Source organism: Carassius gibelio, chromosome A10, assembly GCF_023724105.1.
Source record: "Carassius gibelio isolate Cgi1373 ecotype wild population from Czech Republic chromosome A10, carGib1.2-hapl.c, whole genome shotgun sequence".
In the NCBI taxonomy this organism is placed as follows: Eukaryota; Metazoa; Chordata; class Actinopteri; order Cypriniformes; family Cyprinidae; genus Carassius; species Carassius gibelio.
The window spans coordinates 16,264,158-16,277,967 of record NC_068380.1 but is presented as its reverse complement, the minus strand read 5'-3'; the positions used below and the strand labels follow the sequence as shown (position 1 = coordinate 16,277,967).

The window sequence follows — 13,810 nt, the reverse complement described above, 5'->3', positions numbered from 1 at the left end:
TAGACCTGCCCTTGAAGACCTTCACCACCAAAAGTGCCTTGCCAATATTCAGCGTGTGCTCAAAGAGAAGAGACATCGCCAGAGATTATACAGGACTGCCAATGCCTCAAAGAACACTTTCTCTGAAGAGGAGTATAAAGAAGGTACAAAAAAAAGTAACATTGTCTTTTGTTTTTGGTTAGTTATGAATGTAAGCTGATTTTTTCCTACTTCTCATTTAATACGGTTTATCAGTTGTTCTTTTCTTTTTTCAATATTATCCTGCTCTGTCTTACGGAAGAAAGTAGGGAAGATGATCAGGTCGTGATTACGTTTTGGTCAATTCTCAGTCGTTATTTCATTTCTTTTTTTCATTAACGCCAGTTTTTCTTTGTCTTTCATCCAAAGTTTATTTCAATGCATTATTTTTTGGACCCTGTAATCAATGTACGAGGCTGCCTGCTACTTGAGTTAGCTGTAGCAAATACAGAAGACTTCTGACTTCAACATTCATTGTTTTGTCTGTTAATAATTACATGGGTTCTGTTTTGTTTTGCTTACTTTCATGTGATTTCCCATCTTTTGAAATTAATAATTTTTTAAAATGTTGGTCTTTGTCTTGCCACATGATTGCTTTTGAAAGCAGTTGAAACATACCGCATGCTCATGGGACCTCCAGCTATTCCGTAGTTCCATTTATCTGAGGAAGAAGGATCATGCCATTTTGTCAAAAAAGAAAAAAAAATGGTTCACCTCAGATGGAAAACATGGCTGCAGTTTGCTGAATGATTGTCAGGGTTTAACTCATTTCTGTTATCAAGTGTTTTTTTAGGGGTGTCTTTATATAATTATCCTGATAGTTGCTAAACTTAGGGGTTTAACCCCAATTAGCTGGCAATTATTACTGTGCATTACAAGAATGTGTGTGCTTCAAAAGTTGATTTCTATTTTCTCCTTTCATCGATTTTGTTTTGATCTCATGAGTTGCATGGCAGTCATTTGGATCACCTTTTTAAGCAGTTCAATCAGCGAGGACTTCATCTTCAATATAAAGTCATTTTGGTCTTGTTTTGGTGTGCTTTCTCACACCTTTGGGTGAAACTCAACCAATCATGTGTACTCTACATTTAGCTTAGGTTTTGCTCAAGTTTTAATACTTCCCTTGCACACATTGATTGATCTGAACTGTGTTCTTGATGCCACAGGGCAGAGAAAATGGAGATAATTCAAGAAATGCATGGATTAAAGCTGGGTAAGTTTCTCTTTAACCATTATTAATAGATGATTATTGATAGTTGGTATTAAGAGGAGTTGCATTATTAATGCAGTGTTTTATGTTTTCTCTTTTTTTGTTATGGAAGTATTTATGAAAATTCAGAATTATTTATAAGTTAGTAACATTATATTAACATGTTCATTGCCTGTGTATTAATTATTAAGCATGGAAAAACTCTTTTACAAAGTGTTAATATCCACAGAAACGGGAGTGGAATATTTGGAATTGACAGTATGCCAGACCTGCGCAAGAAAAAAGCTATTCCCCTGGTTAGCGATGTGGTAAGTACTCTTTCCATGTGGCCTCGCCTTAAATTAAAATCCATATACAAAAGAAAAGCCATATATATTTCTGTTATAAATCTCAACATGGTCTTTTTCTCCAAAAGGAACAGCATTTCTCCAAATCTTGCTGAAATATTACTTGTTCAGTCTTATAACATTAAATAAAGACAATATTAAGTTGCCAAATCTGGTTCAGACAAAAATGTCAGAATATGAGCATTTTTAAGTTTCATAAGCAACAACCTTAATAACGTTAAGTTCAAACAGATATGAAGTGAAGTAAAATCAACTCTCTGATCTCTCTCCTCCCCATGAAAAACGTAAAATTAAACCTCTACAACTCTTTTGAACGCATTCACTCTGCATGGTCAGGCTATGGTAAGTTTCCAGAATAAAACCATATGACTGAACCTTCTTTTTTTTTTGAGTATATCAAGATGATACTGCATCCACAGGATCAGTATTAATGTAATAGTTTGCAAATACACAGTTAGAAAACAATGCAATGTAAAAGTACGATGTTACACATATATTGTAATTGTTAAAATATAAATGAAAACCAGTATTTTCTTTCAAACTTTACTTCTGCTAATATCATTAACACTATATCATGATATGGAATATGATTCTGATATTACAATAAAACATTTATTTTATACTCAATGAATGTATTTGCAAACCATTTCAATCTTAATTGATATATTGGACGAGCAAGCTAGCAAAAAAATGGTTCTTTTCATTGGTTTACTTTTTTTTTTTTTTTTACTTTTCCTCCGACATGCATCAACATGTTTGGGCCATCACTTTCAAGAAGGGTGTTTTAGATGCTTCCCAGTAATGGTTTGGTTTCTTCATTAACCCCTTGTTCCTTTACTGCACAGACATTGGTTTACTCTTTGATTTCTGGGACTTCCGTAGTCACCACCTCTAGTTTTGAAGTTCTGGGTTGTTGCTCTCTTGCTTAGATTTTTGACATCTGGATTCCACTTGGTTTCTGACCTCTGTTTCTGCGCGATTTTATGTACTTTTGCACTAACATCTGTTCTTTGTATGATAGTCTCTGGTCCAAGCCAGGAAGGCTGGCATTGCATCTGCGATGGCCTCACGCTCCTCCATAAAAGATGAGGAACTGGTTAGTTGAACTTCCTGTTTCTGACCATATGAAATAAATATTTTCTACTGTAAATAAATGTGTGTTCACTTTTATCCCCCAACTTTTTCACCTCTGCAGAAGAACCATGTGTATAAGAAAACGCTACAAGCTTTAATCTACCCCATTTCTTGTACAACGCCGCACAACTTTGAGGTGTGGACAGCCACAACGCCCACCTACTGTTACGAGTGTGAGGGGCTTCTCTGGGGCATCGCTCGGCAGGGCATGCGCTGCACGGAGTGCGGGGTCAAATGTCACGAGAAGTGTCAGGAGCTGCTGAATGCAGACTGCCTGCAGCGTAAGTATGAGCACGTGTGCTATGTCTGAACCAAAAGACTTGCTTGACCACTTCCTACCTTCATCTACTGACCGAGAAGACCACATTTGTGGGGTCTCAGGCACAGCCTGGGTTACAGGTGCTTTCATTGAAAGTCTCCTTTGTTTTGGTAGGACAGAAGCTCACTTTTTTTTACATTCCTTTCTATATTTGATATCTGCCCTGTTGAACTCAACAGTCCAAATGGACTTCCTTCAGTGAAATCTCCCTTGTTGACAATTCCATTAGCCAAAATTAAGTAAATGATTTCGAGTTGATGCTCACCGTGAAATAATCATCACACACGTAGATTTTATAAGATGGGGTGTTTATTGGATTTATGAGCTTGCCACATTTTACAGTTTTTGTTTAGGGTGTTTTGATGCAGAGTTTTTGCAAATATTTGCTTTAATTGCTTTAATTGTAGGATTCCATTATAAAGTAACTGAAACAATTACATTAGTAATTTATTTAATGACTTACAATTTTTATCATACTTTTGATTGTTTATTTCTAATTCTTAATCTAAGTCTTAATCTAATCTGAACAAATCAAAATGCAGTTAACCATCGTTAACTTTTTTCTCATTCAGGCGCGGCCGAAAAGAGCTCCAAACATGGTGCAGAGGACCGCACTCAGAACATCATCATGGCCATGAAGGATCGCATGAAGATCCGTGAGAGGAACAAGCCTGAGATCTTTGAGGTCATCCGAGATGTATTTGTGGTCAGCAAGGCCATCCATGCTCAGCAGATGAAGACCATCAAGCAGAGCGTCCTGGATGGAACGTCCAAGTGGTCAGCCAAGATCACCATCACAGGTTCAAAAACATATCATTTATTTTGCCATTTGTCTGGAAATATCCTTCCATTTTTACTCGAGTTAAATTCAGCCATTTAAAAGTCATTCTAAAATGATGCACAATGCAAATCTTCCTCTGTACCTCAATGACTTCCCATCTTCTAATCTGTGTCTTATAGTTGTCTGTGCTCAAGGACTGCAGGCTAAAGATAAGACTGGCTCCAGTGACCCCTACGTGACCGTCCAGGTCGGTAAAACCAAAAAGAGGACCAAGACGATCTATGGCAACCTCAATCCTGTCTGGGAGGAAAAGTTTCATTTGTAAGTAGAATTCGACCAATCAGAGACCATCTCTTTGACTGAAGTGTCACTCTTTGTTCCTTTGTCTTACTCAGAATGTGTGACACACATTCTTTGATCCAGTCTCTCAGTAGTGGAATAAACTTGTCTGAGTGAACAGGCTGTGGATGAACCACTGGCCTGTTTTCAATATTATTCAGGCCCCGTCCACAAGGAGACGCGTTTCTGTGAATACGCACAAATTTTTTATCGGATAGGCGTTTCGTCCACACGCATCCGGCGTTTTCGTAAGGTGAAACCGCTATTTTTTGAAACCGGGTCCCAAAGTGGATAAATTTGAAAACGCCGTCTTTGCGTTTTCGTCTGGATGGCTAATCCGTATATTTTCTGAAACAATGAAGTCATCAGCCCACGTCTCCCCCCTAGTCAGACACCTCTACGTCACGTAACAGCAACAAAAACATGAACAAACACTGAACGATTGTCTTTTTTATTAACTAACATTAACACAGATTAATAAATGTATTATTCCATGTTCGATTGTGTACCACGCGCAAGGTTTATGAGCATAGTCCAAGTCTTCTTCTCTGTTTTTAGTGTATCTCTGTGTCAGAATTACAGCGCCACATACTGGTCTGGCATGTATACTACATCATTTTGCGGTTTTGTGTGTACGCGGATATTTCTTGAGACGAGGAAAAAAAAGATCGGATTGGGGTAAGCTCCTTCTCCGTGTGGACGGGGCCTCAATCTAGTCGTATCTTAAGACTAGAGAACATATTACACAAAACTTTTCGAACACTATGCATCATTTGGCATTTTTGTAAATAGTTACAGTAAAAACTGGGCATCATAAACTTTCCAATTCCAAATACACAGAAACGTGTCACATTGCTAGAAGACGCATTATGAATGAAAACTGTATGTGCTTTAAAACATGTTGGAAATCCTTTGACTTGATGGATGCTGAGGCTGTGATTTTCTGTGCCTTTGGCATCTGCAGACTGGAAACTAGCATTGACTCCTCCAGACTGGAAATCTATGCAGAGGTTATGTAGTCAAGTCATTGCATTAATTAGCCATAAAATTCTAAAGTAAAAAAAAAAGGTCACAATTTAGTTTGGAGGTCAGTTTTCACTAGTAGTTAACTATTAACTATACATAAATATATACATAAATTATTTTTAAGACATACTTGATGATGTATGTGGCTGACAAATGGGTGCAACCTTCAAAATGAGATGCACATAGTTTCTGGTCTTCAATACATAATGTGAAGATCTGTGTTGTCTTCCAGTGAATGCCACAACTCCTCTGATCGCATCAAAGTCCGTGTTTGGGATGAAGATGACGACATAAAGTCGAGAGTGAAGCAGCGTTTGAAGAGGGAATCTGACGACTTCCTGGGCCAAACCATCATTGAGGTTCGCACACTGAGTGGAGAAATGGACGTTTGGTACAACCTCGGTAAGCCCTCGACTGGCGTTTTGTATGATCTTATGTCTTTCTTTTTGTTTTTTAGTCTTTTAGGCTTAAGTGATCTCTCTGCAATAATGTAGATATTCAGAAAAGTGTATTTATACTTGTTGTAGGGACAGTTCACCCCAAAAAATGAATATTCTGTGAAGATATTCTCGCCCTCACCGTTCTTTCTTCTGTGGAATAACAATTTTGAGAAATGTTCACGCTGATCTAAGTGGTTCTTAGTGCAGTTTTATAAAATCAAGCTCAAGTACATAAACTAAAGCATCTTTGTAGCAAACATATTCTTTTGATTTGATTAATTTATTTAAAGATTATTCAGATTTAGTTGAAATTTGTACCGCTAGTGAATCATCTAGTATAAGAACCAAAGTGATTAGCATGAAGTTTGATGTTCTGGAACATGTGCAGACAGTGATCAGGCTATGCATTATTTCATGTTGGCTGTGCTTGTGAATTTACAAGAATTAGAGGTATGGTAGGTGATCGAAAAATATTTTTCATGCTGGGTGAAAGTCTCTTCCTATCCCGATAGCAATCACTAAGTTCAGCGGTCTCAATGTATTTATATGTATTTGTATCATCTCTGGAAGGTATAGGTAATTATTCATTCATATCTCACCCCACAGAGAAAAGAACGGATAAGTCTGCTGTTTCTGGTGCCATCCGTCTTCATATCAGTGTGGAAATTAAAGGTGAAGAGAAAGTGGCCCCCTACCACGTCCAGTACACCTGTCTACATGAGGTAGAGCACAGCATCTGCCTGACATGCATTTACCATCTACAGATCTCTCATGATCAGGCAGTTGATGTTAGTCTTTTAGTCACTAATATTTAGTCTCTGTTGTTTCTTGTAGAACCTCTTTCATCACATCACAGACGTCCTCGGTCAGGGTGTGGTGAAAATCCCAGAAGCCCGTGGGGATGATGCCTGGAAGGTTTACTTTGACGATGTGCCACAAGAGATAGTGGATGAATTTGCAATGCGTTATGGGATCGAATCCATCTACCAGGCCATGACGTATGTATTAGTCCACCCTCCATACTGTCAGTTGTCTTCATGTTTCTTGATTCTGCCCCCTCATCCATTGGTTATTCTTTGATGTATTCTTACTATTTTTCAAATTTGATATTTCTTATTAAAACACAAGATCTTTAAACGTCACATACATTTGGCCATCCAAGATATAGAGGAGTTTGTTTGTTCATCAGAACATATTTGGGGAAATTTAGCATTACATCACTTGCTCACCAGTGGATCCTCTGAAGTGAATGGGTGCCATCAGAATGAGAGTCCAAGCCGCTGATAAAAACATAATGATATTCAGAAATAATCCACACCACTCATACTCATCCACATAGTTCATCAGTTAATGTCTTGTGAAGTTAAATGTTTGCAAGAAACAAACTCAACATACAGTAAGGTGTTTTTATCGTCAAACCATTGTCACTGGCTAAAATAACTCATACATAATATTGCTTGCTTCAGTGAAGTCATCTCATCTGTATCAGGAGAGAGTAAGGCACAGATCAAGCTCTGTTTGCAAATGAAAACAGTCCAAAACAGCTGTAAATAAATATGTTGGTGCATTATGTGAGAAAACAACAGGGGATGGACTTTTTCTCCAGAGGAAGCATTATTATGGATTATGGATTTCGGCCAGAAGCGACAGTTTGAAGTTAATAACTTTATAATGATTGACTTGTTTCTTACAAACACACAGTAACAATACATTTACTGAAGTTGTGTGGATTATTGTGGTGCTTTTATCAGCTGTTTGAGCTCTCATTCTGACGGCACCCATTCACTGCAGAGGATCCATCGGTGAGCCTTAATGTTCATACTTAATGTATCAATTCAACCAGATCATCCAGTAATGATGGAAATGTACAAACAGAGTTTGGTGTCGTTCCAAACCCATACGAATTCCTCAACACACAAATTAAGATGTTTTTGACAAAACCTGAGTGTGTGTGTAAACCCCCCCCCCCCCCATTGAAAGTCTAGGTAACTAAAATTTAGAGAGTCCAAAAAGGTCATAAAAGAATTGTAAAATGAATCCATATGATTCAAGCAGTTTTAATCCATGTCTTTTGAAGAGAGATGATTTAATTTGCGCTTTTTACATATAAGCTTGAGACAGTCAGGATTTTGTGAGCTCTTGCATGTTATGAGCCAGTTTACCTAATAGCTGCACTGAACCAATGGAACACAAAATATTATTGCAAGTTTTTAGCATTTAAACAGCTACAGGAACAACTGCAATAAATGGCAATCAGTGAAGGTTAGTGAGGGATAAATAAATGTAGTCTTCTCCATGGTAGTAGCTGGATCTTGGCTAGCAAGGGGAGTAAAGAGATGAACTCCTGATGTCTGTGGTGGTTAATGGCTTCAGGAGACGTCAGGAGTGGAAAGAGATGCTCATTAATGGAGCACATCGCTCAAATAAAGCACACACACAAGCGGCCATATCTCACTCTGAATGGGCCAGAAAAAGGTCAGAAAAAAATAAGTTGAAGTACTAAAATACCTACAGCTGAATATACTAAAACTTCATAACAAAATAAAAGAAAACACAAAATGATAACTGAAAATTAACAATGAACACTGAAAGTATAAAAATAAAATGTAATTAAAAATATTAACAAAAACTATCATTTCGACTGTAATATCAATATATCAGTGATACTAAAATAACACTGCTTGTAAGTGACTCATTTGGGACACTTTACGGGATTTCAGGAGAGTTTCTGGGATTAAAATAAGAAATTTGAGACTCTCTTCAAAATCATCTTAATGACTGCGTTTTTGAAGACCGTTTGATCCTTATAGTATGATCCTTTTGAACCAGTTTTCTTGTCAGAGTGTATCTAGGCCTTATATTGCTGCCTTCCTAGGTTTTGATATAGAGTGATTACCTTTCTTTGCACAAAGTGGCCTCATTCATGAAACTTGTGTAAATATACAAGTTATTTCTGAGTAATTTGCGCATAAAACAGACCTTCCTGAAAACTCTCCTCTGGATTCACAATCTCTTGATAAATGTCCGATTTGATAGCTAACCGTGTATGTTAATGAATTCCTATCATTGGTAAATAGAGCGCTCGTGCACGCTCATTCCCAATTAGCATAATCCCCACCTATGAATTACAGCTATGCAAATTGCTTGTCCAGGTATGCAGTGGAATATTCTGGTCTACTTTCTCAGGTTTTGCTCCAGTATATTTCATAAACGCAAAAAATATAGGCCATATGCCTATCAATAAATATTCAGTATTGTGTGACCACCAAAGTGTTTTAAGCCAGCTGAAAAAAAATGTCAGGCGCTCTTCATATGACTTCTCCATCATTGTAGGCAGTCGTACAAGTAGGATGTTTAGGTATTTGTCCCGCCCCTTCTCTATATACAGCTGGGTAAATAGTCACGAGTGCTGCCTTCTACAATTATCAACTCAGCTGCAGCAAAAAAATAACAATAATTAATTAATGAAAAATAATGAAAATCTTACAAATTCAAAAATAGGGCAAGTGCAAATGACCTTGTAATTATTATGGCAGTGCATCAAGATTCAGTGTCATCAGTTTGCCAAAAAGAGCACAGAACATTTTACGCACCATTTACGTGTGGTAGGGGGCAGGTGTACATATCTTGTCAAAACTTATTTTCACGAATTCGAAAGTTTACGTCAGAACGGCTTTACGAACGATTTGCACAAAAATGAGTTCTGCTCGTGTTTCATGAATGAGGCCCAGTGGATGTATAGTAGATGTGTTCTTCACTCTCTTTGTTCGTACAGGCACTTTGCATGTCTCTCGTCTAAGTATATGTGTCCCGGGGTCCCGGCTGTGATGAGCACCCTGCTGGCCAACATCAACGCCTACTACGCCCACACCACTGCATCCACCAACGTCTCCGCAAGCGACAGATTTGCTGCGTCCAACTTTGGGGTATGTTCGACTATCACACAATACACAGATTGTAAAGAACACATACAAATATATTTAGTTTTAAATAAAGGCTTAAATATTTGACAGTTTCATATACATATATTAGCTAAATATTTCATGTCGGTGTCCTGCATGGCTGAATTTTTCTCGTCTTGCAGAAAGAAAGGTTTGTCAAGCTCTTGGATCAGCTGCACAATTCCCTGCGCATTGACCTCTCAATGTATCGAGTGAGTGTTGGCGGTTTAAACAGCTTTTGTCATTTACAGTTTTTAGATTATACATTGGTGAATTATCAGTTTCTGTCTCTTCTCTTTCTCAGAACAACTTCACTGCAAGCAGTAAGGAACGTTTACAGGACCTCAAATCTACGGTGGACCTCCTGACCAGCATCACTTTCTTCAGAATGAAGGTAAAGAAGGAAAAAAGAAACAAAGACGGTTTTTCAATCAGAGCTCATTTTGTCCTTAATTTATATTGTCTGACTCTGGACAGGTCCAGGAACTGCAGAGTCCCCCGAGAGCCAGTCAGGTTGTGAGAGACTGTGTCAAAGCTTGCCTCAACTCCACTTATGACTACATCTTCAACAACTGCCAGGAGCTGTACAGTCGCCAATATCCTCAGATCGGAGACACGGTTAGACGATCGTTCATCTATCACCTATGACTGTAATGCTTTGCTTTCTCGCCTGATTTAAAGCTGAAGCTTCACCTCATCCCCTGACTGATGCCATTGGTTGAGCTGGCGTTGCTCTGCTGGGCTGTTGAGGATGCTTAAACACATAGTTTAAAGGGGCAGTTCACACAGAATGTGTTTTTAACTTTCCACTGCACTACTTTTCCATCATTGTTCTATGTTAACTCCCTAAATTAATGTGTTTCACTGTTCTCGCGTCTCAGCATTTTTTGTAGCATCTCACGAATGAAACCGTGTTCTTAAAACATGCCATTCAAGTTAAGAAAATGTCTAAAGGCTTTGCATTTTTTTTCCCACTTGTTTACACTTTTCATGGGAGATCAACAACGAATTTATACTTATACTATTATAATTAAATGTATTACAATCTATTTGTTACTTTTAATTATTACTATTGTAATACACTGTTATAGCATTTAGTAATATTTTGAATGACCTTCATTTTCAGTTTCCATTTAAATGTTAGTAATTTTCTCATGTTCGTTTCACTTATTTAAAAATGTTTGTAGTCTTCATTAATATTTTTATTGAGCCTTTTTTAAAGCCTTTTTTTTTGTTGTCGTTGATATTAGTACTTCAGATAGATAACATTTCTCATTTTCTTTTTTTTCTTTTTGTTAGGTTTAAGATTTTATCTAATAGTTAGATTGTGTTTTCTTTCAGTCTTATTTCCATTTCAAATTCAAGTTTTTAATAGTTTTAGTTAACAATAACAACACTGTTTTGTTTATTGAAAATGAATATTTTTTTATAATTTAAAATACCAATTATATAATAATAATTAAATTATTAATCATAATGAATTTATTAACTGTGAATCAAGCAAATGATCCATGTCTTTTATGTATTTATTTATTTTGCAGCATAAGGACGAGTGCACCCCAGAAGATCAGGGCCCGAGCATTAAAAACTTAGACTTTTGGCCCAAACTCATTACTCTTATAGTGTCCATCATTGAGGAGGACCGTAACTCCTACACCCCTGTCTTAAACCAGTGAGTGTGCACACAAACCGGATTGTAAACATACCCTATCCATCTCTGTTTTCCTGCCATCACGTGTCTGTCTGTTCCTGTTTCTCCACAGGTTTCCTCAGGAACTGAATGTTGGGAAACTGAGTGCAGAGGTCATGTGGAGTCAGTTCTCTCAGGATATGAAGTATGCCATGGAAGGTCAGTAACAGTTGTTCGTTGATTTAGTATATTGGAGACGATATGACCTTTTTTTTTGTTTAGCCACCAAATTTTGTTTACAATCACATATTCTTGTTCCACAGAACATGAAAAGCACCGGCTGTGTAAAAGTGCAGACTACATGAACCTGCACTTCAAGGTGAAATGGCTGTATAATGAATACGTGAAGGATCTGCCAGCCTTCAAGGGAGATGTGTCCGAATACCCCACGTGAGTGAGCTCTTCATCATCTCAAGTACCAAACACAGAAGTCTAAGCACTTTTGATATTTGTTCACATTGTCTTTCCTTTTCCAGGTGGTTCCAGCAGTTTGTGCTGCAGTGGCTGGATGAGAACCAGGATGTGTCCATGGAGTTCATGCATGGAGCGCTGGAGAGAGATAAAAAAGATGGAGTAAGAGGTTTTTCAGTGCAATTCCCTTTTAATAGCCAGCTATCTTTTACACATTCTCATTACAAAAGTGTTTTTGGCCTCTATGATGCTCCTGTGCACACAAACTGGTCATTTTGCCTTTCAAAACTGTTTAACAGTTTAATAATTTTGCCATCTGCAAGTTTTCCAAGAACAATTATATTCCAAAAAAAAATGTATTTCTGCTTGTTAAAGGAATAATTAACTGTAAAAACAATGAACTTTTTCAGACTGTTTACTCACCCTCAGTACATCCAATATGGAAAATAATGTATTTCATAATATGAACAGATTTGAAGAAACTTTGCATTAAATTACTTGTTCACCAGTGGATCCTCTGCAGTGAATGGGTGCCGTCAGAATGAGAGTCCAAACAGCTGATAAAAACATCACAATAATCCACACCTCTCCAGTCCATTAGTTAACATCTAGTGAAGAGAAAAGCTACATGTTTGTAATAAACAAATCCTTCATCAAGACATTTTTAACTACAAAATGTTGCTTCTGGCTAAAATGAAAGTGCTCTATTCATAATATTGCATTTTTCCAGTGAAAAAGTAAATTGTCTGAATCAGGGGAGAAATATGCACAGATTAAGCACCATTTACAAGTGAAAACACTTGTAAAACACCCCCCCCAAAATGTGTTTTGATGTGCGAAGACAATAGGGGGTGGACTTTTTCACTGGAGGAAGAGTTATTATGGGTTACCGGTTCATATTTTAAAATTAAATGTATGCATTTAGCAGACACTTTTATCCAAAGCGACTTACAGTGCATTCAGGCTATACATTTTTACCAATAAAGTGTTCCCGGGAAATCGAACCCCCAACCTTGCGCTAGCTTGCTTGCTTGCTAACGCAATGCTCTACCAGTTGAGCTACTGTACAGGAACACTGAAGAGAATTTTCAATTTTTTTGAATTTTGACCAGAAGAGAAGTTGAAATGCTTTAATGATGGATTTGTTTTTTACAAACATGCAACTTTTCCCTTCACAAGTCATTCATCAATGGACTGAGGTCCATTAATGTGGATTACTGTGTTATTTTTATCAGTTTTTTAGACCCTCATTCTGACGGCACCCATTCACTGAAGTGAATTCATTGGTGAGCAAGTGATGTAATGCTACATTTCTCCAAATCTGTTCACATGAAGACACACATTCATCTACATCTTGGGTAGCCCGAGCATGAGTACATTTTCCGCATATTTAAATTTTTAGATAAACTGATTTTTAATGACGGATAGTGATACAAATTGTCTAATAATCTTGCTATATAAATAAAGGTGACCTGACACGAAGTTAAAAGATGTGTTTGTCTCTCCGCTACAGTTCCAGCAGACGTCAGAGCATGCTCTCTTCTCCTGTTCGGTGGTGGACGTGTTCACCCAACTCAACCAGAGCTTTGAGATCATCAAGAAACTGGAGTGTCCCGACCCCAAAATCATGGCCCTCTACAGCCGCCGGTTCTCAAAGGTGGAATAGCATTCCTCCTAAGCTGATTACAAATAGATTCACGTCAGAACAAATGTCAGCAGTCAGTGTTATCTTGTTTCTGGACTTATCTGAGATTTCTGAGAGAATTCGTCTCAAAGAAAGAGATTCTGAGAGTTTCTGCTAGATTTCCTAAAATGTTAGCCGGCTTTTTCATTTGTTTGTTAGCTAATGCTATTACCAAGATATTTTTACGTTTGAAAACAGTTAAGCTCAGTTCTTATTTCTTTGTCTTCACAGACCATTGACAAAGTTCTGCTACAGTACAGTGCCATTTTGAAGAAGAGCTTCCCGTCCTATTGTGATAAGGATAAAGTTGTAAGTTGTTCTCCTGGTAGTTAACACTGATGTTTCTGTTAGTTTGTAATCTGTTCTAATAAGATTCTACTTTGATCTTTCATTTGTAAATAATTTAATTTGAACTATCAAAAAACAAGCCATTAGAGTTAACTATTTTTCATGTATTTAATGTAAAAAAT

The 13,810-nt window shown here is 37.4% G+C and overlaps 1 protein-coding gene across 2 annotated transcripts in view; it reads left to right on the top strand.

The window, feature by feature from the left end:
* Window positions 1-13,810, top strand: part of LOC128021361 (protein unc-13 homolog B) — a 60,886-nt gene that overhangs the window by 36,471 nt on the left and 10,605 nt on the right. For both annotated transcript variants that reach the window (XM_052608483.1, XM_052608482.1), the window contains exons 11-29: window positions 1,185-1,231; window positions 1,458-1,536; window positions 2,597-2,671; window positions 2,771-2,990; window positions 3,601-3,828; window positions 3,989-4,130; window positions 5,407-5,576; window positions 6,221-6,336; window positions 6,449-6,612; window positions 9,390-9,540; window positions 9,699-9,767; window positions 9,860-9,949; window positions 10,033-10,173; window positions 11,097-11,227; window positions 11,319-11,404; window positions 11,509-11,635; window positions 11,722-11,818; window positions 13,170-13,313; window positions 13,572-13,649. In XM_052608483.1, the coding sequence (XP_052464443.1) occupies window positions 1,185-1,231; window positions 1,458-1,536; window positions 2,597-2,671; window positions 2,771-2,990; window positions 3,601-3,828; window positions 3,989-4,130; window positions 5,407-5,576; window positions 6,221-6,336; window positions 6,449-6,612; window positions 9,390-9,540; window positions 9,699-9,767; window positions 9,860-9,949; window positions 10,033-10,173; window positions 11,097-11,227; window positions 11,319-11,404; window positions 11,509-11,635; window positions 11,722-11,818; window positions 13,170-13,313; window positions 13,572-13,649 (2,355 nt within the window). The remainder of the gene's footprint in view (window positions 1-1,184; window positions 1,232-1,457; window positions 1,537-2,596; window positions 2,672-2,770; window positions 2,991-3,600; window positions 3,829-3,988; window positions 4,131-5,406; window positions 5,577-6,220; window positions 6,337-6,448; window positions 6,613-9,389; window positions 9,541-9,698; window positions 9,768-9,859; window positions 9,950-10,032; window positions 10,174-11,096; window positions 11,228-11,318; window positions 11,405-11,508; window positions 11,636-11,721; window positions 11,819-13,169; window positions 13,314-13,571; window positions 13,650-13,810) is intronic.